The sequence below is a fragment of the Parus major genome, chromosome 4 (genome assembly GCF_001522545.3).
Source record: "Parus major isolate Abel chromosome 4, Parus_major1.1, whole genome shotgun sequence".
NCBI lineage: Eukaryota > Metazoa > Chordata > Aves > Passeriformes > Paridae > Parus > Parus major.
In genome coordinates, this window is record NC_031771.1 from 5,234,562 (window position 1) to 5,260,171 (window position 25,610).

General features: G+C 42.7%; 1 protein-coding gene across 1 annotated transcript; it reads right to left on the minus strand.

Annotated features, from left to right (window-relative positions):
- Nucleotides 1-387: 387 nt before the first annotated feature.
- ANXA5 (annexin A5) lies at nucleotides 388-19,910 on the minus strand. Its single transcript, XM_015625599.2, has 12 exons — nucleotides 19,655-19,910; nucleotides 13,039-13,123; nucleotides 11,914-12,008; nucleotides 11,460-11,573; nucleotides 9,106-9,196; nucleotides 8,075-8,154; nucleotides 7,560-7,616; nucleotides 5,093-5,186; nucleotides 4,633-4,728; nucleotides 4,127-4,185; nucleotides 1,972-2,094; nucleotides 388-919 (listed from the first exon to the last, which is right to left on the minus strand). Exons 1-12 carry the CDS (start codon nucleotides 19,661-19,663, stop codon nucleotides 857-859), a joined length of 966 nt encoding a protein of 321 aa, XP_015481085.1. The 5' UTR covers nucleotides 19,664-19,910; the 3' UTR covers nucleotides 388-856.
- Nucleotides 19,911-25,610: the final 5,700 nt, after the last annotated feature.

Consider the following 25,610-nt stretch of genomic DNA (forward strand, 5'->3'; position numbering starts at 1 on the left):
AGCCATCCTCTTTTCTCCCAAGATCCCTGAAGAACAGATCCCACTTCTTCACCTGCTTCCAAACCAGTCCTAGAGTGCAGCACATCTGCTCTACTTCCTCACATTCCTTCCTCCCTTCCCTGCCCCAGCTTTAGAGGAGAAGAAAAACACAAAGCAGCACAAAAAGACAATGCAGTGCTCAGCAAGCACCAGTACTTTGGTTTTCCAGCTACACTGAAGAGCAGCATCACCACAGCACCCCATCCTAGGATGGAAATCAAGACAGAGAGCTTCAAAACTTCAATAATGGGAGGAAATATACACCAACAGTCTGAGGCAGTGGAATCATATAAAGGGAAAATAGATAAAAAAACATTAAATTTGATTAAAAACCACATACAACTGTGATGAGAGGGGAAAAGATTTATTGGTCCTTTAGATTTCCAATGACTGCTTGTAATATGTCCAGCAAATTCATTCAAATATTACATACAAAGGATTTCCTTGCCGTGTTAGAACTAGCTTAACATTCATGGTAATGTAAGGAATACAAGCAAAAAAGGATAATCTTGAATTTATTGTGAAATACATGATTAACTTTTTCCTATTTCAGCAAAACACCTGTAAAGAACTGGGTTCTGTCCTCAGCACCCACCTTCCATGAAGGTGACCCTCGCAGAGATCACAAAAGGCACTTGAAATTCCTGGAAGTTGGGATGTGGAGAAGAGGAGGGATAACAATGCGCTCCTTTTTACTAAGTGCAATCCTAGTATAAATTGAAGCAGCCACAAAGCATTAAAATACAAAACCTCAGGCAGACATGCTAATGAGGGGCTGCAAAGCTGGAGCACAACGAGCGTTGCGTGTCCCTGCCCGTCAGTCATCGTCCCCGCCGCAGAGGAGCAGCAGCGCTTTCCTGTAGTCCCCGGACGTGTCTTTCTGTCAATGCAGCACAGCAGCACCGTGAGTCACCAGAGCAGCAGCCAGGCAGAGCCCCAGCACGTTACACATTCATCCCACCCCACAGGAAATCCACATCGATGACTCTCTGCTCAGGAATGACACAAAGAAATCCTCTGCCTCTTGCATGAGAGCTGCATTTACACATACAGATGGCCAGAGGGAAAAAAGCCTCCCAAAGCTTTACTAGAAAACAGAGCTTCCCACTGCACATTTGATGCATTTGTCTGCAGGGGAAAGCCCAAAGGAGAAGCCCAAAGCAGCACCAAAAGCAACACATGGGCAAAGTGCACCTGCTGCTGCCTAGAAAGGTGCCAGCTCTGCTCCCTGTGAACAGTGGGAAGCTCTGATACAAAATCCATATGGACCTGGATAGGCAGCACCAAAAAGCAACTCTACCCACCATGGTTAAGGGAGCCTAATCTCAGGAATGACAATAAAAAAACCAAAAACAGGACTTTCAAAATAAAATAAGAAAAAAAAAAATAAAAAACCAGCACTTTTTGGCTTAACTTTGCAGCAACAGCTGACTCTGGATTCCTTATTGGCTCCTTCCCTTCCTGCTCCTTCCCATCCCCTCCAAGGAAATTATGACTCAGAGTGGTTCCACAGTGAAAACCTTCACACTTGGAAATGTTGCAAAGGGTTCCACACCACAATCCAAGATCGATACTTGAACTTCATGATAATATGGACTCCCAAACCCAGTGTTATTTCTCTGGAGCACTGCACAATAAGGAACCCAGACAAGAACAAGGAAATGATGCAGTAGCTAAAAATGGTGTATGAGTAACTGTAATTCCAGAAAACCACATCATCTGCCCTAGTGAACACTGTAAGGAAATATTTTTCCATACCAAGTGTCCCCCACTGAAACAATGCTATGTCAAAACTGCAGAGGAGCTCGCCAACCTCAAAGCCCAGCTGTACACCCACACCCACTCTCTGGCAAGAAAAACAATAGTGAAAACACTGACATCTCTATGACCCCTGCAATTCTGTTCTCAGGAGAACACAACAGTAATTTTTACCTGAATCATTTGATACAATGATTTAGCAAAATTCTTTCTGAATTCTTGTCTAATATCCAGCAGATCAACTTCACTTCTTGAAACCATGACTCTGATCAGGGTGTCATCATCGGTGCCAGCCCCCTGAAGACAAAAGACCCAATAACTTTGAAATATGAGCTTGTTCTGGACAGATGCTGCAACAAAACATGAAATACAAACGACTGCTACAACATGAAAGCAACAAGTGGCATCTCAAACCACTCTGGCATTACAGCTCAGCTCCAAAACAGAATATTTGGGGCAGTATCGTGAGACATTCACACTGAAATGTGGAGAACAGAGGACTGACCCATGCAGGGTGCTCTAATCCCTGAACCTCTATCAAGTGTCAAATGCTCAGGCCTCTTATTTCATGTTTCATCTCAGGCTTCAACTGTGAATGTCCACATAAAAGAACTCAGTTCCAAGGGTTCCAGTTGCAGGGTAGCACAGCTGCTCACCACCATCACAACCAGGTGTAAATCCCCCCTGCAGTGCACCCTGAGGCTGCAGAACTGCAGTCAGCTCTGGAACCGGGTACCTCAACCCCAGCGGAGACCAGTACAAAGGAACATCATACAGCAGGACACAGGCAGAGCAACTCATCCCATCAACTCTCCAGCTGGTTGTTCTGGGGGAAAAACCTCACAAACCTTTTCCAACCACACAAACATGCCCCACTCTGTCATCTTCAGTGCTTGAAACATTTCACGTTCCTGTGCAGACCAAGGCCCTGACCCCTCTGCTCAGACAAGGCAGACCCCACACAAGCTGAAGCCATACAAACTTTCACGTGCTGACCTGCGGATGCACCTCAGGGAAGGACTTGGCAGAGCCCCCACGGTCATCTTCAGCCTAATGTCCAGGGCCACTCAATCCTTCTGGGGGCAATATTCTTGGATTACACCTAGAAATGCCCTAAAGCTGCTCAAAAGTTATGCCATGAGTCCAGTGGTTTCTGAGGAATAGAAGCCAAGCCCTAATCATGAAAGCAAGCTCTGCTCAGTGCAGAACCTTGTCATGCCAAATGGATAAATTCGAAGTACAAACTCCTCTGTCAGAGTAATAACTGACAAAAAACTTTCTTATCTGAAGTGTTTAATGATTTTTATTTATATTTTAAAAAAACTGGGGGTCTCACCAGTACATTTGTCAGGCTCCTTATAACAGAAGTGTATAAGAATCTAAAGCCTACAGGAAAATTGCATTCTTTAAAAAAATAAAAATTAATAATTAAGAAAAAAGTCATCTTCCTCAGACAGCTCAGCCTACTAGTACAGTATTTTGTATTTTTCACCTGAACCTTATTCTACATTGGTATCAATAAAAGCAGCAAAGGACTTTTAAAAATTAAGCTATCATTTTGTGTTTTATCACTAACTCTCAAGCTGTCACCTCATCTTCTGACAAACATACTTCAGGGCTCTCCAGCAAGGGGAAGGGAAGAATTCCTCAGGGAAGCTGATAACTTGCCTTGAAAACAACATACTACCTGCCTCTGGTTTAATTAATATTACCCAGTTAAAAATTTCAGCCTTCCCTGCTTATCTCTTGCCATCTGAGAGAAGGTGGAGCCAACAGAAACACGGATGCATGGCTAATGCAATTCCTGTGTGTAATCTTTCACAGCTGTTTAAGCCTTTCCTTTTCTCTGCTGAGTTTCTTTTGCTTCTCAGAACAGGATGGATAGTAACCAAAAGGTGTTTCAGAGCTACCTAATGCCCTTGGTCTGTAAATACTCACCACCCAAACAGCACTAAAATCTGCACAGTTTTGTTTTCTCAGTACATCCTCCAACTAAAGACAGTTTAGGTGCAGTTTACTCAGCCAGAAGCACCCAAAGGATGTTGCCAGACATTTTCCAGTGTAACAACACCAAGCCAAAAAACAGCTGATGAATGTAAGAGATCTATGGTCTGACAAACCCACGATGAACTCCAAGGAAATCTTATGAATTGTTTGCATCCTCTCCCAGCCTTGCGCTCCCTGAACCTTTTGAAGATACTTATTGATACTAAGTATCTTGTAGTATCCTGTCAGCACTTACAGCGGCAGAAGAAATTAGAACAAGCTAAAGGGAGAGGAATTGCAGCTGGAGGAGATGGAAAGTGACCTAGGGAAAACATTTACATACCTTCATGGAATAATACAGGGTCTCAGCAAAATAGGCAGGCACGCTTCGGATGCATTTCACTGCAGAAAGCCAAATGGTTGAATTACTGAGTGCTATTGAATACAGAGCAATCTTTGATAAGACAAGGAGTGTGTCACTGGGTTATTCTCTCCTGTGGTGTCACCTGGTCTGTTCCCCTGTTGCAACTCTTTGGGTTCTGGGATTTAGAACAAACATGTATTTCTGATAGCAGGGAGACTTTACTAGTCCACCTCTACAACACTGTCCTAGTTAAGCTGCCAGGAACACAGGTGAAAGCAGAGTATGGTCTCACCTCTGGCAGAGGGTGCACATGACCAAACAGAATGCAGCTCACCACCTCTTCTCTAGATATAAAAATAGATCCCAGGTGATTACCTTTCTAAAGGAACCCTGTTTTCATGCCAGTCTCTGTGACAAGTGCAATTTAAAGAGGCCTAGGAGGAAGTAAAGGCAGCCTGGTTCTAGACATGTTAGGATTCAATTACCCACTGCCAGAAGCAGCTTCTCCAAATCACCAGAGGTCTCCCGGTCAATGGTCTCCTCAATCTGGAAGCCAGAAATGGTCATGTACTTGTCAAACACTGCAAAACAAAATATGCTCAGTCAGTGAACAGCCAACATTGCTGCCAGTGCACTCAGTGGCCCTCAGTGTCCAGTTCAGGACAGTGCCACCTGTGTCATTATCCACAGTTCAGGTGCTACTGGCCACTCCCTCTCCTGTTCTGAGCACTCATTTCCCATCAGATGCCCCCTGTACAGCCCCATGCATTATTCCCAATAGCCTAAACAGATTGGTAAAACAGACCTACGGATGGGCAAGGAGCAGGGGAAAAGGTATTGTCTCTCCATCAGCAGCTCATAAAATATGCACCTCAAAATGGGCTGAGTTTTCCAGGCTGGATTTCAGGCATAAGTTTTGAGGCGCTCGTTAACCACACTACCTACCCCTCCTCAAGTGGGAAACGCTGCGGGTCCCCAGGATAGTGATGAACTTCTCTTCATCTGTTCCCCATTTCAGCTCCCCAGCTCTGAACAAAACCTGTTATGAATTCAAGAGATCAAAACATCAGCATTTGTTTTGTGTCCACGGATTCTGCTTGAAAAGCTCTATTTGTCTCACCCTAAGGAGTATTAAATTCACTGACAAGCTATAGCAGGATGGGGGAAAAAAATAAATATAAGTACTGAACTCATCTTAGAAATAAATGAAAAATCTGAAACTGAGTGTGAAGGCATTTCCACAAGTGATGCAGCTTCAGGCCCTGAAACTGACAGTGCAAAGTCTTCTTCATAAGCCTCAAGATTCCTGAAGCTTCTGCCCTTTCCCCCGCTTCCTTTTTTCAAACAGAAAAGCAAAATTTTGCTGCGTGATGTCTCTTCAACAGCAGAACCACAAAAACTTGGCTCAGGAGGAAGTTTTCCAAGAAGGAGGGGAAGCTGGATCTAGCTCTCAAAAACAGGATTTGTGGGCTGATAAATTCTTAGTCATTTGAAACTAGATTTTAATCGTGGTTTTAGCACATTCATGGCTTTTCAGGCAAGTCAGTCTTTGGTGCATACAAAGACCTGGCTGCATTTTCAGCATGAGGAAAGTAAAGCACTTCAAAAAGTTGGAATGAGCAAAAGCTGGGAGAAAATAAGACAGAAAAAAAATTGGAAAATTAAACAAATTCTTTTTCCTGACAGTTGGAAAACTTTGCCTTTTTCCAAACTGTGTGCTAAACACTCTGTAAGGAGAAAGGTTGTACATATTGTAGTATCTATGATCTTTTTAATATTAATGGTACAAAATGAAAAAAAGGCAGAGAGGAAACAACTCTCAAGGCACTCACTGCCAGGATATTTATTACAAATAATATATGCTAATTCCTCCAAATGAATACCAGCACTCTCCATCCAGTAGCAAATGAGAAGTCCCAGTACAGCATTTAGGAATGTCAGCAAAAGATTGATTCAGAGATACTAAAAGTTATAAACAGCACTTTATGTCAGCTTAAAGTTTTTACCTGCCTTGCCACTGGGCAGTACACAAAACATACCTCAATTGTATAACTTTAGAGAAGCCATATTCACAAAATCTCCTCCAAAAATCAGACACTCTCCTTCAGGCTTGCTCAATAAAGTCTCAGAATTGCTTTGAATTAATATTTAGTAATCACGGACACAAAAAATTTAGAATGCACCACTGAGCAAAAAGTTGGCCTTCTAATGTGTCAAGTCCTTTCCAGATATATGACTCGAGAAAAACACTGGGAGGCCAAAAATACTTGTACATCTGCACAGCCATGCACCTCAGTTCTGACCATCTGTACCTGGGAATAGCAATTAGAAAATGACTAAATCTGTTCCAGCTGTGTTGGGCAGTGAATGGAAAGTCCATTGACTCCAGGTCCCAGCTCAGGCTAAATGTATGCAGCAAACCACAGACTTTTTGGAAAACCAGGACCTTTTCAACAGCTGGGTTTGGTGCCTCCTAAATTTAGCTGCTCATTTAAACCAAATTAAAGGGGCCAAAAGGAATCTACCTACCGACCAGGGCTGGTGTTTCATGTGTTTCCTCTATTACACAGGCCCAGCTAAAAGCAAAACTGAAAATTTCATGGAACAATCTAGTTCACAATTCAAATGCTTTCCCCTCTAATTTTCCAGCTGTAATTTTCACAGGAAATTAACTTTAACAGCAGAACAACAATGCTTCCTGAATCTAAGTGACAAAGGATAGGCCTGTGCCAGTCTGTCTCTCCATCTTCCTGTCAGGAAAATGTTTTATTGATCTGATGCACTGTGTTTACTCCTTATCACCTTGAACAAGTCCTGTATTTCTTTCATCTAAACAGACAATTTATGAGAGAAAAATGTCTTATGCAGAGTTGTCTGAAATAACTGAGAAGAAACATGTATTAAATGAGTTGTAATCAAATTGCTGAAATATTGACTGTCACTATAACAAAGCAAATGGCTCCCAGCAAGAGACTGGCAAGGACAGCAGTGAACTGCTGGCAATCCTTTCCATCCAGAGGACAGGGTTAGGGAGCAGTCACGGACAAGGGATTAAATTCAGAGAGAAGTTCAAGTCAGGTATTAAGCAGTGAGCTGTTAACATCTGAGTTTTCCAGCAGTGGGTCCCTCAGCATCAGCAAGCCTCAGCCCTTCTGCCAGTGATCTACTCACTGTTTCATTCAGGCCCCTCATTAAGTAATAAGCAAAACTGAAATGTGAAAGTGGCAAAAATTTTGATACCATTATTTCAAGTTTTGACACTTTTTTTGTCCAGAACATACAAAAGCACATGAAAACATAAAAACAACAGAGAGAACATTAACTATCACTCTTGCACATTTGAATTCTAGCTGTTTACCATCTTTGTGAGGTAACTTGTAGAAATACCCCAAACCCCAAGTCAGTCACCCACCTGAGCATCCTGCTCAACAAGAGCCTCATCAACCCCAACATCAGGATCTCTGTTTGCCTAAACAGAAATTCAGAAGTTGTTAAACTGAAGAATTAGAAGGTAGGTAAAAAAGCATTTATCTGTTACATTGAGCCTGTGAGTTACTATGAGAAGTCACCCCCTCATGCATCTTCTCCAAAGCCACCCTGTTTTTTCTTTCTCCTTGCATGTCTCTGTATGAAAAAAGTGTCTTCTTCCCAATTTGCCCTCAAAACCCCACACAGCAGCACCTGCTACACCCACAGGCATCACAGAAGTTTTTTGCTTTAGTGATATGAAAATATCTCAGAAGAGAATGGATTCAGATACCACTGGATTGACAAGGACTCAGAAGAGAGCCCAAGGCACATCAGAGGAAGTGACTCAGCTCCAGAGCCAATCCTGCCTAGCCCTGGGCCCATCCAGAGCCCAGCTCAGAAAGCACAAAGTGCTAAGTGCACCTAGAAGTGGAAGTCATCACACAACAGGACACCCACCTGCAGCAGCACCACCAGCAGCCTCTGGAAATGGCCTGATGTTTCTCCTGTGATCTTATCCTCCAGGCTGGCTTCATACTCTGCAAAAGAGCAACATCCACTCACCACCCTACAGCCTTCCCTCCCCATTCTCAGGGGAAGGGAAGACAAAGAGTTCACCCGACTCACAGTTTGTACAATCATCTGTCAGAAACATCTTTTACAGTCAGGACACATTCTACTTTCACTTACAACATAACACTGCTCTAAAAGAGGAAAATACAGCACCTCATACCTCATGTCAGGAACAGACTACTCACAATATTTTGAAGTACAAGGTGACATGCATGGATTCAGCTCCTTAAGACTAAAGAGGACACAGACATGAAGTCATGCTAAAATATGCCAGTCTCACTGTGCCAGGCTCACAAAAACTGTGAGCCCAAGGAAGTCTGCTACTAATAAATTTTGCTCCTGGAGACTCTGTGTTTGGGCTCAAAATTCGTTAAAACATGAGGATTTCTTGTGTGGCAGGAATCAGCATAGGGCTAAAATAAATCTGTTGAATTAAACATCACCCTGAAGAACAGCCCCACAATCACAGGGTAAAAGCATCCACTCCTGTGGACTGCCAAAAGCTGCACCTGCTTTAGCATAAGTGCATTTGAACACAGCATAGATCAAAAGGCTAAAAAAAAAAAAAAAAATTACTTCTGTTTTTTATATGTGGTATCAGTTTTCTTGTTTCCAATTACTGAAAATTACCTTTCAAAGGGATGAAAATAATGGATGGAGGAAAGAAATGCTTCTGAATGAATTCTAACTATAAAGCACAAAGTACCACAACCTGCAGTTACAACCCTGAAATAAAAACTATTTCAATTTACAATTCAAATTCTAGTTCCTTTCAATACAAAGTTTTGCGACACTGCAGGAAAAATTCCCTCTTATTGGACACATCCATCAGTTCAGAGATAGACCTTATCTAAAAGATGAGCTAAAATCATATTAAGGGAACTGAACAGAGACCCTTATTTTATACAGAAAATTACCTTGCTGATAAACCTGTTTAATATTCTGCACTTCTGCAGGTGTTCTGGAGGCAAGAATTTCAGTCAACACCTTCTCATTGGTTCCTGCTCCCTGCAGGGGTACAAGTAACAATCAGTTGATGGAATAACAAAAGGAAAACAAGAATTCCCTCTGACAAGCAAAATCAAGCATAAACTTACACATTTGGACCAAATAAAAAATTATTTTCTTCTTTCTGGTATACTGTGGGGGTTTTGAAGAGAATTTCTGTCTTGATTGTTTTCAAACCCAACCCAACAATTTATAAAAGCCCAGTGCTGCAGGATTCAGATGGGCCCTTCCAGGCCCAAGCACAGCCAGGTGTGCCTCAGTTCTTTGCTATAACAATCAAGGACATGGGGAAATGTGAATGGAGGAAGTTTGCATCTTTGCTCCAATTCATAGGGAATCTGTCACCAGCCAGGACACAGATAAGCACAGATCCACCCAGCACAGCTCTGCACCCAGCTGTCAACTGTGCTGTTAAACAAACCCTTTCTTCCATTGCAAACACACTTCACAACAGAATTGCTAACCCAGATAGTTCCAGCAATTCTGCACTTCTTAATGACAGCAGAAACAACAGCCACTCTTTCACTTCTACAGGAATAAAACCTACAAAATCCAGGCCAGTATCTTGTTTCCACAAGTCTAAGCCCACTTTGTTTGCAAGAATAATCCACTGCTCTTTAGACTTACAAATGAGTCATTTCACAAAAGCAACACTGAAATGCAATACTGAGCATTTTTTTGCTTCAGCATGTTATTTACAACTTTCCCTGTATGGAAAACATGGAATACTAAACACAAACAAAGATCTGCAAATGCACACAAAGCTATCCAGAATATAACCCTGCCAGGTTACAGGTAGTCATTTCCAAAATGCAGATTGCTTCATGAACGTGCCTACTCAACAAGGGAGGCAGGCACAGTTCAACTTGCTCTAATCCAAGCAGCAGCAATGAAAATTGATGGGACAGCCTTCAGCACAGAGTTAGTGTTCTTAGCTGAGATCTTGCACTCGAGTCCCTGCCATCACATCTGCTTTACTGTTACCCTCCTTGGCTGAACTGCAGCCAGTCCTGACATCCTTTCCTGTGCAGACACATTCTCTGAAATTCCAGGGTCTCAGATTTAATACCTTCTTTTTTGTAAGTGACAAGAACAAAACCACTCTTGTTTCACTATCTCTACTTTCGCTCCTACACTCATCTGTTCTGTCATTTCCCTGTCAGTCTTTGACTCCTAAATCAATAAGAGATGCTTGGGAGTACAATTTTTTTTATTCAACAAGGCCTTTACCAGTTTCTCTGTCAGGCACCATCTCCCCTTCCCCCAATGCACATAAAGGCATTACAGAAAACCTCCAGGAATGAAGTTTCTGTCTGAGGGACTATTTGCAGGATCACACATGCATGAGCACTTGCTTGCAGAGTTGACTAAAGCCTACATATTAACCAGCTGCTCATCCAGGATCTTGGGAGTTTACATGCAAGTGTCATTCCACAAAGCACTACCTCACACTAGAGTCAAGTTCAGTGACCTCTGTTTTGATCAATACTGTAAACAGTTCAGGGATATCTAACTCCTGAAATTCCACAGGTGTCACAGAGGCAGAAAAAAAAAGCACATGGAAGAGTCACTGAAATTTCTACACATCCACACTAATTTGTTTACCTGGTCTGCCCAGAAAGGCACTAAATGCATTCACTAAAGAGAAAATATAGAAGGGTAATGCTGACAGGGCCATCAATTGTTCCCTCTGCGTTACTGAGAGCAGTTTTTACAGCACATTCAATACTACAAACAATACCTGCTCATAATTTTGGTGGACACCAGTTTACACAAGCTCATCAATTTTGGACTTGCACTGCAATCCAGAGGTAACCCACTCTGTAGCTTAAAGAAGAGTCAAGAAGAAACAGTACCACGCTTCCATTAAATGCTCTGAACTAATTTTCATACAGTTGTATTGTATAGCTATAAAACCTTGGCTGCTCACAGCAGAAAAATCCAGAGCTCTCTGGACTTCAGCACTGCACTTGGGCAGCAAAAAAAAAAATATGAAAGCAACTGCACATCTACTTATTGTATTTAAACCAAAAGGAAAAAAATTATGCTGTGTAGATTTCTAAACTGCCTCTTAGTTATTAGGATGAAAAAAACCCAGACAAAACTCTGGAACTGGCAGTGGTCAGCATAACTTGGCTGATTTTTTTTTAAAGCCTACTTCTATTAGCACTCCCTTTAGCAACAGAAGTTCATTCCTGAAAAAGAAAATATCAACTAAAAGCGCCTATCATTTCATGTAACATATTAATTCCCCTCCTCTTACCTTGATCGCATGTTTCAGTGCATGAGCATCAAAAATATATGCTGGTCTCATCAGAGACACCATCAAGGTTTCAAACTTGCCAGTAAGTTCTGATTTCAGGTCATCCACGAGATCCTAGTGCAGAACAAACAGTGCTGTGATGAACAAAGACCAAGGCATTTTCAAAGGATGCACACAAGGCTGCAAGCTGAAAGACTCTTTTTGTTTAAATTGGTACCTCAACTGAAACAAATAAGGCAGGAGAAAAGGATAAAAAGGCTTTTGGAAAACCTGAAACATATTGTGATTTTTTTTCTTTTTATGGTAAGGCAGGGTGGGGGAGAGAGGGAGACAAAAGTAAATTTTCTTGCAAGCAATGTTTTACAGAGAGCATGGTGAATGTGCCTCGTATTTTAAAGCAATCATTGTAAGCCAGAACCAGCACACATCCAGAGGTAGCTTTTCTTCTTCTTACCCTGCCAAATAAGGTTTTAAAGGCAGAAGCTATTTCTTGACGCTGAGCATTATTTCTGGTGGCAAGAACCGTCAGCACGGTTTCTTCATCAGTCCCTGAAGTTAGAAAGAACAAAGAGTTACAAACACACTCTGAAAAACAAACTGCAGTGTCACCAACTCAAAAGGCAGTGAAAGACCCTTTGACAACAAAGCCTACTGGCAAACAGCAAAAGCATTTAAAACAAATGTCACCGTACCCCAAGCTGAGCCACCAAGTTTGGTGCAAAAACATGACTGGAGGACTTAAAATGTTGTTTGTTCTCCATCAGTGCTCTGATCCAGACTCTGCTCCAAGCACCAGCTGTAACATTTAGTAAGTCTGTATTCCACAGAAAGGTCTTGCCTTTGGGCTCACCAACAACTGCCAACTCCCAGCAAAACTCAGTCCAGCAATCCCAGACACCCCAGAGGGCAGCAGCATGGAGCTGTTGTCCATTTTATACACAAAGCTTGCAAGGTAGGTTCTCCCAGCACAGCATCTTCCCAGCCCTACTGAGTTTGCCTGTAGGCTGAGGCATATCACACGTTCCGATCCTTCCTTCTGCTTCCTTCCACAGATGGCTTCAGAAAAAGCACCAACTCAGGGTTTGTTCTCCCAGGGAAGTTTTGGGGAAGAAAACTACAGTGTGGGTTTACAAACCACTTCTTAGTCTGCATTCACACTGTGTGCTCACATTCCTTGCCCCAGTAACTGCACTGTGCTCACACGCCTCCAGGCCCAGAAGGATGCTGTGGATTTTCTGTGTAGAGTTCCTATCATGCTGCTGTAATTCTCCACAGCTGTCCCTGTAAATCCAGAGCTACTGCACTGTAAAACTTCTGTGTGCCCAGAGCATTCATTTCTTAATGGAGAATTTATAAATCTCTTCTTTTTTCCCACATGCAAACCCAAAAATGAACATCCTTGAGAGCTGCGCAGTCACAACCAGGACACGCCCAGACCAGTGCAGTCCTGGGGCTGTGGTTCCATGGCTTGTAGACACACGCCCTATTCTCGTCTACTGAGACAGAAAAGCAGATCAGAAAGGATGTTTGCAAAGGAGGAACAGCCTTTTCTTTCTTGTAAAATGGAAATTATCCTTACCTATTCCCTTCATGGCCTTACGAAGGGCTTCTGCATCAGCTCTGGCATCAAAGGGAGCGAAGGCTGTCACGGTGCCTCTCGTGTACTGCGGGGAAGGAATAGGGTCAGGGGGAGAGGGAAAAAGCCATGAAATACAATCTTGCATCTCTCAGTTCATACACAAGCTCAGGCTAAATCTGAATTCACAATCCAAAACCTGACTGTATTTTTCTTGCAATTGTCTGGCTAAAGAGCAGTCTGTGGGTGTTTAAACACAGCTCACTCCAGAGGCACTACTACAGTTTTCCTTAGCAGTGTACCAGCTAAATTTGGGTATATTTATGTACCAATTCTACTGTTATCTCCAACACTGGAACCTGAATGCAGGGAAACAACTTAGAATTTATCATTTGCTAAAGTAATTTGAAAAATTAATTGCACAAATCATGTATGCTAGGCAAATGGCACAAAGACACATATGGAAATAACATCTCAAGAAAACCCTACTGGAACTCTCCAGCACTATCACACTGGCTTTTTCCACCACCCTGCAAACGAGACCCATTAAATTCTACAATGGCTTTCAATTTTTCATCAGTGCTTTTGACATGAGCAACTTCTTAAACAGTGATTCAGCTACATTAGTTTGCAGCTAAGAAAAAACCAAACAGTTCAAACATAAGGATAAGAGATCAGCTTGCCCAAACACAAAAATAATTCTACTAGGTTTCCATGGAACACAGCTCTTGAGGGAATTTCTCTTTGGAATAAACACAAAAGGACATTCATCATCCTTGTGGAAAAGTTTTGCCTTTATTTAAACAGGATAGTTCAAGAACCTGTATGTGTTTAGCACAGTAGTTAATTTATTACCTACGGAAATAGTTAATAGTTTCCCAAAAGGGGGAACAACAGGGCTGGGGGAACAGGAAGATGCTTCCAATAGCTGAAGAGGGGAAATTTCCTGAAAGCACTGCTGTAAAAAACATAGTAATCAGTACAGGCACGGCATTTTTCCACTCTCAAGAAAGAGCACAATAGAGCAAGTGCCAAGACACCTACTGAGACTGGCACCAGATTACTCCAGAGGCAGCATAACTATCTGGCCCTCCCTGGATTTGGGAATTTCAGTCACTACGTGCTTTGGTCTCCAGTCAATGAACTCATCAGAGACAGGTCAGCCAGAAGGAGAGGGAGAAAAGAGCAGTAACCAGAAACTGCCCCAGGGCTCCTGTGTCCTCCTGGCCAGCAGAGACTCCCCACAGCTCTCATAGCAGCAGCAGCAGCCAGCCAAGGTTAATTTTACCCATTTTCTGACAGATCAGAACAAAAGTGCCACAGTGTTTAATGGCAACAACCAATTTCCTTTTAGGAGATGGTTTCCAACACCCAAAAAAACTCAGAGGTGTGACAAACCCACTGGAACACTCTGCTTTTCCCATTATGAGCAATCCTATTAGATAGTACTTCAAAAGAATTTATTGTCATCTCCCTAGCTAATTCCAAAGGCTACCACGAAAAAAATCTCAAGGATTTGGGACTCTTTTTTATGGACTGAATTTAATTTGGTGAAACAGATAAAGACTGAAAAGCCTTTCCTTCCTCCTCCTTTACTACCACTCCAGCTAGAGTGGGGTTATTAATTTTATTTTTGTTCCATATCATCTCAACATAATTAATATTACAGAAGCACCACAATTCTCCTTTGGAAATGAACAATGTCACAAATCTCAGAGGAAGCAGATATAGATCTTTTACCTTCTTTTGCTTATCTTGTTATAAGGAAGTGGAGTTCCCCTTCACAGTTCCTAAGTCTTGTGACAACAGCCCCACATTCCTGTGTGGCTGGTAAAGAATGTGTGAACACTACATGCCAGATGAAATCTCTCTGCATCGCCCTTATTTTTCTTAACTGACAGGAATCCTTCAAAACTCTTTTCCAAAGCACTGCATGGAAAGCCTGAACATGCACTAAGCTTGATGAACAGTTCCTGAAAATCTCCTAGTGCAGCTAAAGCCTAAAAGACTTTTCCTGATGTCTGAGCACTGTTTGCATTCCAGGCATTCCCCTGTGGCACACAGCACCCAGTGGATTTTGGCTTCCCACGTGCCACAACCACCCTCCATCAGAACCTGAGCTGCACCTGCCTTTAGGAGCCACATGTGGGCCAATGTGACACTCCCAATTGTTGGCCCAATACCGGGAAAGGGTGGAGCCATCCCTAACTTCACATCGGAACCCTATTCAACCTAAGCACTGCAGTGAGGCCTCACAATCTCGTACAGCAGGGAATACTCAGGCACACCATGTTCGACAACCACAAATCCATCTAAAACACTCCACTACTCACAAGTGCCCTTTCAGTTACTCTGGTTCAGATTTCTCATTTGTGAATTACATGGACAAGAGCAGAAAGCTCTGCAGCAGTAAGACACTCAGTCCATGGAGGGAAGAGCTGTCTCCTCCTTCCCAAACATGGCACATTTTGGCCACCTAAAAAGAGGGCAGCACCTCTTCTGAACCACCATCACAGGCTTACCCAAACTCATTGTTGCAGCAAATCTGAAACAGGAGCTATGAAGCAGACAAACGTCATTATTTATTTACTTCTGTGAGAAGATATCTTATCTTTAGTATCACTAGAAACATTCCTTGCCGTTTAAGTAAGCAGATACACAGTAGTAGCCTCATAGGTCCTTTTTTCTTTGGATAGCAAAGCTCCCTACCCAGTAGCACCCAAAGCACATCAATGAAAAAGACAAATAGACTTTGATATAAATCCTTTTGTAATCTGCAGTTATCCTTTACTCAATCACCACACCTTACACCAGGCAGTAAAATATAAGAAGTTCAACACAAAAAACCTCAACACAAAGTGTATCACAAGATTATAACACCCCAAACCCACACACATTCTTTTCTGTTTATATTCCTCAATACAGTGATTGTTGTTAAGGAGTCATGTGTAGTGCAAGTGAAATTTGTGATCACACACTAGAAATGAACAGCAGCTTTCATTTCCTTCAGACACTACTCAATGAGACCAATGAAACACCTAGAAACAAAATTAGCACAAAAAGGCAGAGGGGGGAAAAAGAAAGTAAAAAAAAATACTATAAAGGAAGAGATAATATTGTTCTAGCATTTAAGCCCCTCCAAATGAACAAATTCACATTCTCTGGTATTTTTGTCCAATTCTATGCTAGCAAAGGTTTCCAGAAGCAGAAGATAAAACCTCATCAGGTGAAATGTTTCTAACCAGCACCTCGAAGGGAACATCTCCCAAGAGACGTTTTAGCACCACAAATTCATAGTGCCACATATCCTGGCAACAGTAACAATAGCCACTTAAAGAGGTTCCTTTTCATTTTCCTCACCAAGAAACAAAACATTTCCTACCCACAAGCACCTGTGTTTAGCCACTGTTAAATGCAGAGCTTTGATATCAGCAAACAACAGACCATACTTGAACTGACTGAGACTCCTTCACTGCTACCACAGCTTTGTACCACGTACAGCAACAACTTCTTAGTCAGAGTTCCACAGATGAAGAGCCACCCCCTTTCTCTGCAGCAACAGAAGCAGTGTCTCAAAAATTTGCTGCTGGAAAACCCAGTATTTAGTGCAGAGAAGGTGCTGTGAGACTTTTTTCCTCATTTTTTTAAGCAGCCATTTGTTTACAAGATGGTACAGGAAAATTGTGGAGTGGTAAGACTGGAAATGGAGAATATTTACCAGCAAAGAGAGAAGGTATGCTATTTCCAGCAGACAGAGGAGAGCCCAGAAGGTCATGTGCTAGAATAAATGACAGACTGCTGTAAGGTGTCTTACACAAGAACCATCTTGCAGATAAACACAGAGTGTTCACTGCTGACCTGAAAGCCTTCAGAGCCACTGAAGCCCACGCAGAGATGCCAGTGCTCTAAAACCAACACTACACAAGAAATAATGCAATTACTTCCTGACATTTCAAGGGCAGTATAGTACAAATGACATTGTGAGTGGATGAATACAGGTGCAGAGCTGATGCAAATGCAAAGCTATGAAGACATGTCTGCAAAACACCTCTCCAAGTTTAACAGTGCTTCAGACCGTCTGCTTACACAGGAGGAGTAAGCGCAGGTCAGCAGACTACACTCACATCTGCCCCACTAAATTTAAACTCTTGAGAAAAAAACAATTACACAACATCTGTGGTGAACTCTGAGTCAGTACACCATGGAGATATCAAAGATAGGGAGGAGGGATGGAAAAAAAAAAAAAGGAAGAGGGGGGTGGGAGAGAAGGAGAAGAGCAAGCAACAGCCACGTAGGAACCAGTGCAGAGACATTTGAGAAACCCATCCTCATGAGTAATCTCAAAAGACACAGAGGGAGCTACTCAGAGCCCAGTTCTGAAGAAATGTTTGTAGTTTGGAATGTGAGATGATCCTCTGGAGCACTATGGGACTGGCAATACTATCCCTGTGCTCCCATTCACACATGCACAATTGGCAGAACAGGAACTCCGGATACAGCACAGAGCGGCCACAGCTCCACCAGCAGCAAGCGATCCTTTCCTGGAAGTTTACTAAGGGACACACCAAATACTCCCAAAGTTTCATTCAGGAAAAAAATTGGGATTAGCAGACCAAAACAGATCAGTCCACAGCACTTGCTGCTTCCCAGATTTCTGAGCCAGCAAGCACAGAGCAGCAGCTCCCAGCCTGTTCACTGAGCAGGAGGAGACGGTGCCCTGGGCATCGCTGCAGTTACAAAGACCACTGCAGACACACAGCTGGGAGAGAAAGGGCAGCTTGCCAGGGCAGCAATGCTGCCTCAAAGAAAGCAGATAAACACAGGCAGGGAGAAAACAGCCTGTGCAGCACATGCTGTAGTTTTCCTACAAGATGAATGAACCTTTCTGTTCATTGTGAACACACAAAATTCCTCAGGCCTTTGGGCAAAGAAAAAAAAAAATCTTCACAGAACTGAGCAAGGACAGGTACTTCAGCGACCAAGACTCCAAATATAACTTACCTTCTTCAAAGGTTTTACTCTCCAGTGATGTACCTCGGCTAAATTGGACTCCAGTACACTGTACTGTGCAGCCTTTGTGAACTCTGAAGCTTTAGTTGTACACAAGGAGTTTCTGTCAATTGACAGACAACACTTCATGGGTATTTTCCATCTTATTTCCACTTCATAATGCAACATATAGAACAGACAGCTGTCATGAGAAGTAGAGTTTCTTCTACTTTACTTTTTTTTTATTTTCATAAAATTAGTTACAAGCTACAACACTTTAACACTCCCAGTCTTTCATGGCTGCCTAACTGCACAGGCAAAGAATACTACTTACATGGAAAGCAGCCCAATGAATGTGGAAATTGGAGAACAAGGCCTCCCTAATAAAAACCCTCATTGTTCAATGACTTCAACATACCACCACCCACCACAGATAAAAAACCATCCCCAAGTGTCACCTTAGGTAGTAAAAAACTTTCTAGTTGAAGCCAAGGGTGACTGGTTGGCGCTACTGAAGAATGAAATATTCCTGTTAAGAAGATGAATTAAAGTTTGTCTCTGTGGGACAGACAAGAATAATGTAAATTTCCACGCTTTTAGTAAAAGGAACTTACCCTTAAGCCTATAAGCAATGCTACAGGTACTGGAATGAAAGTCTTATTGTCCAAGTATATCCCTCTGGCCAGGTGCCCTGCACTGGGATGGGGAAGGGCTCCTGTTCTCCTAACATGCATCCTAATATCCACACCTGACATTTAGAGAAAGAAATCCCTTCTTTGTCACTCAGAAGAAAAAACAAAACAAAAACTTGAAGAATTTAGGAAAAAAATACTACTAAAAACTTTTTTACTTTAAAATAAGTTCCCTTTCTTTCAAAACTAAATCCAGACATAATATAAGTAAATATTCACAAGGATTTTAAAAGACTGCTAATCACTCTACTCATTAAGTGCAATTACTCTGACCTTTGTGAAAGCCCTAAGAGACCTTGATTGCTTTCACTTCCTACAGCAGTACAAACCTCATAAAGCCATTACAAACCCCTGTGAACCCTACAAATAAACCATTAAACTCCTCTTTTATTTTCCAGAGTGTATGCATTTCATGCAACTATAGAAACAAATGCTGGAGTCCGCCCCATTTTCCACACCTTCATCCAGGCTTAAACCACAGCAACCCAAGGGCTGCAAAGGAAAAACCCCCAAATTAAGAACAGCACGATAGCTCCAATGCTCCCAGAAAAATTCGTGTTAGCTATGGGAAAACTGGGAATGGAAACACCGAGCCTCAAGCCGCGGCTAGGCAGTGCCACGGCGATATTTTTTTTTCTCCTTCCTTTTAGTGGAAGGAGCCTCCACCCATGCGCAATATAAACACGGGGTACCGAAAACTTGGCCAAAGTAGTGGAAACTGGTGGAAAAAAGGAAAAAAAAAACCCAAAAAAAGTTGTGCCTGACGCGTCCCTCACATGATCCCCGTCCCTCTCCCGTCCGCGCCCGCCCGGGCTTGGGGATGGGCTGCTTTAAGGGAGCCCGAAAAGAAATCGGTAAGGAGTGAAGGTAAGGCGAGGGATAATACAAGGATGTTCCCGGGAGCGGCCGTGTCCTCCCGGAGCCGCCGCCTTCCTCACCTTCGCCATCTCTGCGATCCTCCGGGTGGGGCCGACTCCGAGTCTGCCAAGAGAGATGCGACACTGAGGGACAGCGAAGGGCAGAAAGAGACAGAGGCACCGAGAGAGGCACCAGCGAAGAAGGAGGAGGTCCCGCTGCGGCCCCGCCACTCTTGCCTCAGCCGGGGGCCGGGCCAGCCCCACCCCGGACGGGCAGGGAGCCTCGGCCGCCTCCCGGGGCCGCCTGCAGGCCGGGCACCGCCGGCTGCGTCCTGGATTTCTCCTCCATCCCTGTGATGCCCTGGAAGGGTGGCATTAGTGCTTTGTTTCCTAGTGATTGTGAATCTTTTAAAAGAAAAATTCAATTTCCAGCTGGTGCTCAAGCGCCCTCCGGTTCAAGTTCGTATAAAACAGGTTCCCGTGAATCTGAAGGGGATCCTATCCCAGCACTAAAGGGCAAGTCTGAACTGAATTCGGTAAAAAGCAGACATTTCATTAGCTGACCTAGGCTGCCTCCCAAGTAAGCCAGGTTAGCACAACAAGCACACTGTTGAACAGAATGTCAGGGCTGTAGTTCTCGACTATCAGAAACTGCAAGCATTTCAGGCCGTGACACTTGTTATTTCATGTCTTCCAGCCGGACCATTTCCCTGCCCCAGGAATAGGGAAGCTAAGTCCTGTTTGGGAGAGCAAGGAGGATGCAGTCTGCGTGGCTCCTCAAGGAGCTGCTCCATCTAGGCTGCAGACAGACTCAGAGTCAGATGAAAGGAGGAAAAGTGACTGCAATGCGAATGGAATTCGCTGTCCCTGCCAAAATAAAACATGAACATAATCCCGCTGTGTGAGCGTTTTAACATGTAACAGTCACTTCTGTCTGAAAGTAAGTTGCATCTACCTCACAAACAGCAAGAGAAACACAGATCATGATGTAAATTCAAATATTTTGTCCAGTGTTTCTTGTTGTCCCAGCAGTGCACATACAGTTCAGCAAAAACATGGGATCCACCCATCTGGCTTCCTCTGCAGGACTGAGGAACAAACTGTTTGCTAAAATGTCCTGATTTACTTATTCAACTCTGATTTGAATCTAATCCATTCAAGTGGCATTCCACATATGCACAAAGATGCATGAAGGGAATAGAGAGCTGCTCATAGCATGCATGTGGAAATGCACACATGGATTTAGAGGTAGAATCACAATATTAAAGAAAACATGATAGATTATAGCGTAAAAAAAAAGAGCTGATATTCAAATTGGTTTCTTTTAATTTAAGCACAACCTTTCTTAGACTTCCACACCTTTCTGAAAAATTAACTCCTTTTCCTCCCCACACATCATACCCAGATGAGACACAGGCCACGCTGGATCATGTTTCAAGCTGTACCATCTAGAGAGTGCAGACATAAGGAAATGCAGTGGGAGCTAAATCCTCTCTGTCAGTTAGAATGAGGCACACAAACACTGCAGTAAAGGCTCCTCAAATGCCACATGGAAGTCAAACCTCGTTAGTGAATCAGAAAAAAATACTGGGTGATGTGGAAATTTTAAATAAGCTATATCAGTATCATGCAAACAATTAATGGGTCTCTAGGAACTAATCAATGTGTAATCATCATCACTTTGAAATATGTTAATAGAACCTCTACCACAGTAAATATCACACAAAGGTCAGCAAGTTACTTTTCTTGACACAAAAATATCCATTAAACTTCACAAATAAAACAAACCCTTGCATAATTTGGAAAAAGGCATCTGTCTGACAAGTTATTTAGCAGTTAGCATGGGATCACCTGGAATGCATCTGCTCTACCTCCCTCTCCTTGCTGCAGCAAGCCCATCCCAGCTCCCAGCACCACAATCCAAGGTTTGAATCCTTGGCTCTCTGGAATGCTGGGTGTAGTTTAACCCAGGCACAGTGACACACAATTTCTGCTATCCTAAAGAATCTGTTCTGAGTGTGTCATGTGTATAATAGCATATTAAGAGGCAAGGGGAGGACAGCTTGGCTTTTTACCTCCCAATTTAGGAGAATGGATTTTTCTGGATTATAGGATTTCTGTTTCCTATGCCTTATTTGGTATCCTTACTACTTTATAGCAACTCTCAGATTCAAGGAAATGATCCAACAGATGTATTGAATTCCATTTTGCCCTTTAAACTTTGTGTTGGGGCTGTGGATTGGGAATCAAATTAACACCTGCTTTTTGTTCTGCAGTAAGTATCTCTGGACACATCTTGCTTCTCATTTCCAGTGACAGAACTCTATTTTATTCCAAATCAAAATATTTGAAATGGTTTTCCACTCCTCTGTCTTCAACCTGCTCGTTATTCTATTATTTGTGAACAAACATGAGGTAGCATTCAGTCAATGGGAGGGCTACTTCTGGGTTTCTAATCGTGGAAAATCAAGGAAACTAATCTTGGCAGTGAGAACACAGTATTTTTCTGCTCTGGAAGGGGTCTGAAATGCACAATCCAAGATGAATTGCAATGGTAGGAAAAGGTTAAACAGAGAAGAGAAGGATCTTCTTGCCAACAGATGACGTTAGGAGTAAAACCCACTCCAGTCAATCTAAAATGTTATCAATGTGTGTTTAAGCAAGGGAATATTTACATAACTTCATAAAGCAAAGAGGCCTGGGGGAGCAGGGGGAAATGTTAGAGTAAAACCATGGGAAAGATAGCCAGGCCATTTGGCAAGAGCAGATGTTTGAAAAGAAAATAAATCTGATTAGTACAGAATTTCAGCCTTTGCATCAATTTGAAAGCAAAAGGAAAAGGCAGGAATAGCTCTATGAGCAAATCCAGGATGAACATGAAGCCATGAAGGTGTGCCTGGACAGAAATGCATTTTGCACTGGTTGCCTTCAGCACAAACAATTGAAGCTAGGCTAGAACAGTTGGAGATGGTGACTCACAAGCACCAGCTGCAGGACCTTCATGGGTAGGCAGGTATTTCACCTGACAGCAGCTCTAACAGTCAAAAGTGCCCACCCACAAGTCACAAATAAGCCTTCCAGATTAAGTGTAATTCTTTTTCTCATTTTTTAATAATGAAGACACAAGTTAAAAAAACCACACGAGGTCATAGTCTTTTCACCTTCCACACCCCTCCCTGCTCTTTGCATTTCAGTCATTACTAAAATCATACCAGGATGTAACAGTCTGCTTCCCAGGGCTGCTGCTGCCACAGTGCACTTCCAATTCTTCCTTAACACAGAGCTGCAAACACCTGGAATGAAAGACAGCAGTAAAATATCAGAAAAAGAGTGGCATTGCCTTAATAGTATATTTAGCTCTGGCACACATTGAGACTTAGCAAGCAGGACCCTGTCAGTTCCCAATCCACTTCAAGGCACAAGACGTGTCCATACAGAGTGAAATCCCGGGGTTGTAGCTGCACAGCAAGGCAAAAAATATGTGCAAGAATGATCAGATATACAAAATAATTAACTTGATATGGGGGTTCTAATAAGGGGCTTGAAAAATGTTTTCAGAGTCTGGTTGCAGCACTAAAACACATCTGTGTGTTTTTCTGGAAACGATGGACAAGTCTAGGGGCATGAAAAGTTAGCACAAAAGCAGGTCATTTCAGAAGCACAGCCCCTCACAGTTGCTTTGAGGAGTTTGTAAAAAATAATGGATGGATGATTTGCTCTATCAAGGCAGTCTCCCAGGAGGTCCTCACCTCCTGCCCAAAAGCATCGTACCTCATTTTGCTACCAACGCCATTTCTGAGCTGTTATGTGACCCTACATAACTACCTTTAAATGAATCACAGAGGAGAATAAGAGAGCAAGGCCCTCCTCAAAGCTGAGTTTGCTCTGCTATGTATCCAGAAGCGGCTGAAAATGGAAAGGTCCTTCAATTTATCAAACAGAATTGGAGCACAGGAATCACGTTAAAGCACTTCTCACGCAAGACAGAAAGGCCAAGGCCTGTTATTGTCCTAGCTAAAGTATTTCTTCCTAAAAATAAAACCCCGTTGCAAAATATTTTAAAAGCCCATTGTAGAGGGACTGAAGGGCAATAGGCTTACCAAGGGAATTTTTCAGGCTTGGGAGATTTCACAGAGCAGACCATTTCCTTATGGAATTATAACTGAAGATCAACCCTTAATGCTTTAATGTCTCTTTGGAAGTGAAATAGCCCAAACTCCTTGATGAACCACAGTTAGAAGCAAAGGTGAGGGTGGGGAAAAATAGAGTAGTTTCAAGTTCATGCTTTGATTAACACTGACAGGGAAGGATCTGTTTTGCTCCAGACTTGGTGGCAGAGGATAGAAATTTCTCAGTGCCTCATTTCCCTGAGCTCCTACTCGAGGACAGCTCAGCACAAATGGAGAGCGCTTTGTGCTGCACTCCAGCACATTGTGTGTGGAAGGTGTGAGGCAAACACCAAGCAGTAACACCATTAAAATAAGGGACAAGAGAGGAGAGTTTTACTGGTTTACAGGCAGGGAAACAACTTCAGAAGTTGCTTATACTTCAGAAAGTTTATAAAATTCTTTCCCTGCCATATGCCAGGCTAAGAGTACAAAATAGAAGATTTTGTTGTTTGTTAAAGCACTTTGAGAGTTGTTTTGGAGACTAAATGTTGTCTCATATTCCAGCAAAGACAACTTCCTGTAAGTGATTCATTACTTCTAATCCACAACCCATTATAGAGCAGCACTGTGACAGATTCTTGATTTCTCTGGGGACACCAGTTCAATGTGAAGAGGTTAATGGGAGGTACAGGCATTCATACCAATTACAGCAGCAGGCAGCTGAATTCCTCTTACTGGAAAACAGTTATTTTCATTTACCCAGAGGAGGTGCAGGTTTCTTTGAAACTGTCTTTAGAGTAAGACACTTCACAAGGATGCATACCATCAATGCAATAGTCTCAATTCAAGCAAAGAAAAATCACTTGAGCCAGATTCTAGTCCTTCTCTCAGGCCCCTGATGCTGCTCTTGATTACTAGAACAGCTCTACAGCACTTTGCTAAGGCAGGGCTGGATTTCCATGCTAATTTTTCCTGAGAAACACAGTTTACATCCCTAAGAACTAGTGATATGGACCCTTCCTCTGCGGAAAGGAGAGAGAAAGGAGATAGGAGCTCAGGCTATTTTTCCAGCTGTTCTGTACTACAACTAATCTTGAGCAGATTACTTGGGCTTTGTGCTCTACACTTCCACACAGAGATGGTGTATGAGGGCACAGCTCATCTATAAAAACAAACACTTGTCCCCCATCCAGGAACTTGAAGCACTGTGTGAAGAACTTAAGTGCTATTTCAAACCTTTGGGCTAGCACTAAATAACTATCCAGACAATCAATTCAAGTTCAGAAAGGCATTTCCCTTAACCATTAAGGCCATTAGTTCTACTTAGGAGCAGAGAGAAAAAGAATTGAGTTCTGTTAGCTTAATGGAAATTCAAAAAAAATCTGAGGCACAAAGATAAAAACCACCCATGAGTGGTTGTTTCCCTCTCTGTGGGGAAGAGAAAAGTTTAGCTGAAATGAACTGGCATGAGGTCACAAAATGAGTGTGGGCTTTGCATTTACTATTCCCTAAAACACTTCTAAGTGAGGTCCTGTAACAAGACCTCATTCTCACCAAGAGGCCTCCCATTAGCAGGCACACAAGAGTCCTGTGATACAGGAACAGCATTATCTTCATTTTCAAATGGAGAATAAAGGCAAGCTGAGGCTCAGTGGTATCCCCAAGGTCACTGCTGGGGACTGATAACTGAGCCCAGGTTGCAAGGCACAAGCTACTGACTTTGCACTGCTTTGTTCTTCCTCTCTCCTACTTTACCGAAGGCCTTGTGTCACTGAGAACTGCCTCCTTGGTTTACCTATTGACTCATGAAGAAGAAAAGAATCCATCAATTATTTTGAAGGTGCCACAATAAGAAGCACCCTCCCACCTCCGTGTGGCTGTTCTCACCTGACACAGCAAAAGCCTTTGGCTTCCATAAGGAAGAACAG

Excerpts from the sequence above, each read along its gene's own strand:
- ANXA5 (XM_015625599.2), bottom strand. Across the intron at positions 12,009-13,038 it reads TAAGGCCATGAAGGGAATAG|GGACTGATGAAGAAACCGTG; the intron begins GTAAGGATAATT and ends TTCTAACTTCAG. Across the intron at positions 8,155-9,105 it reads TAAACAGGTTTATCAGCAAG|AGTATGAAGCCAGCCTGGAG; the intron begins GTAATTTTCTGT and ends GCTCTTTTGCAG.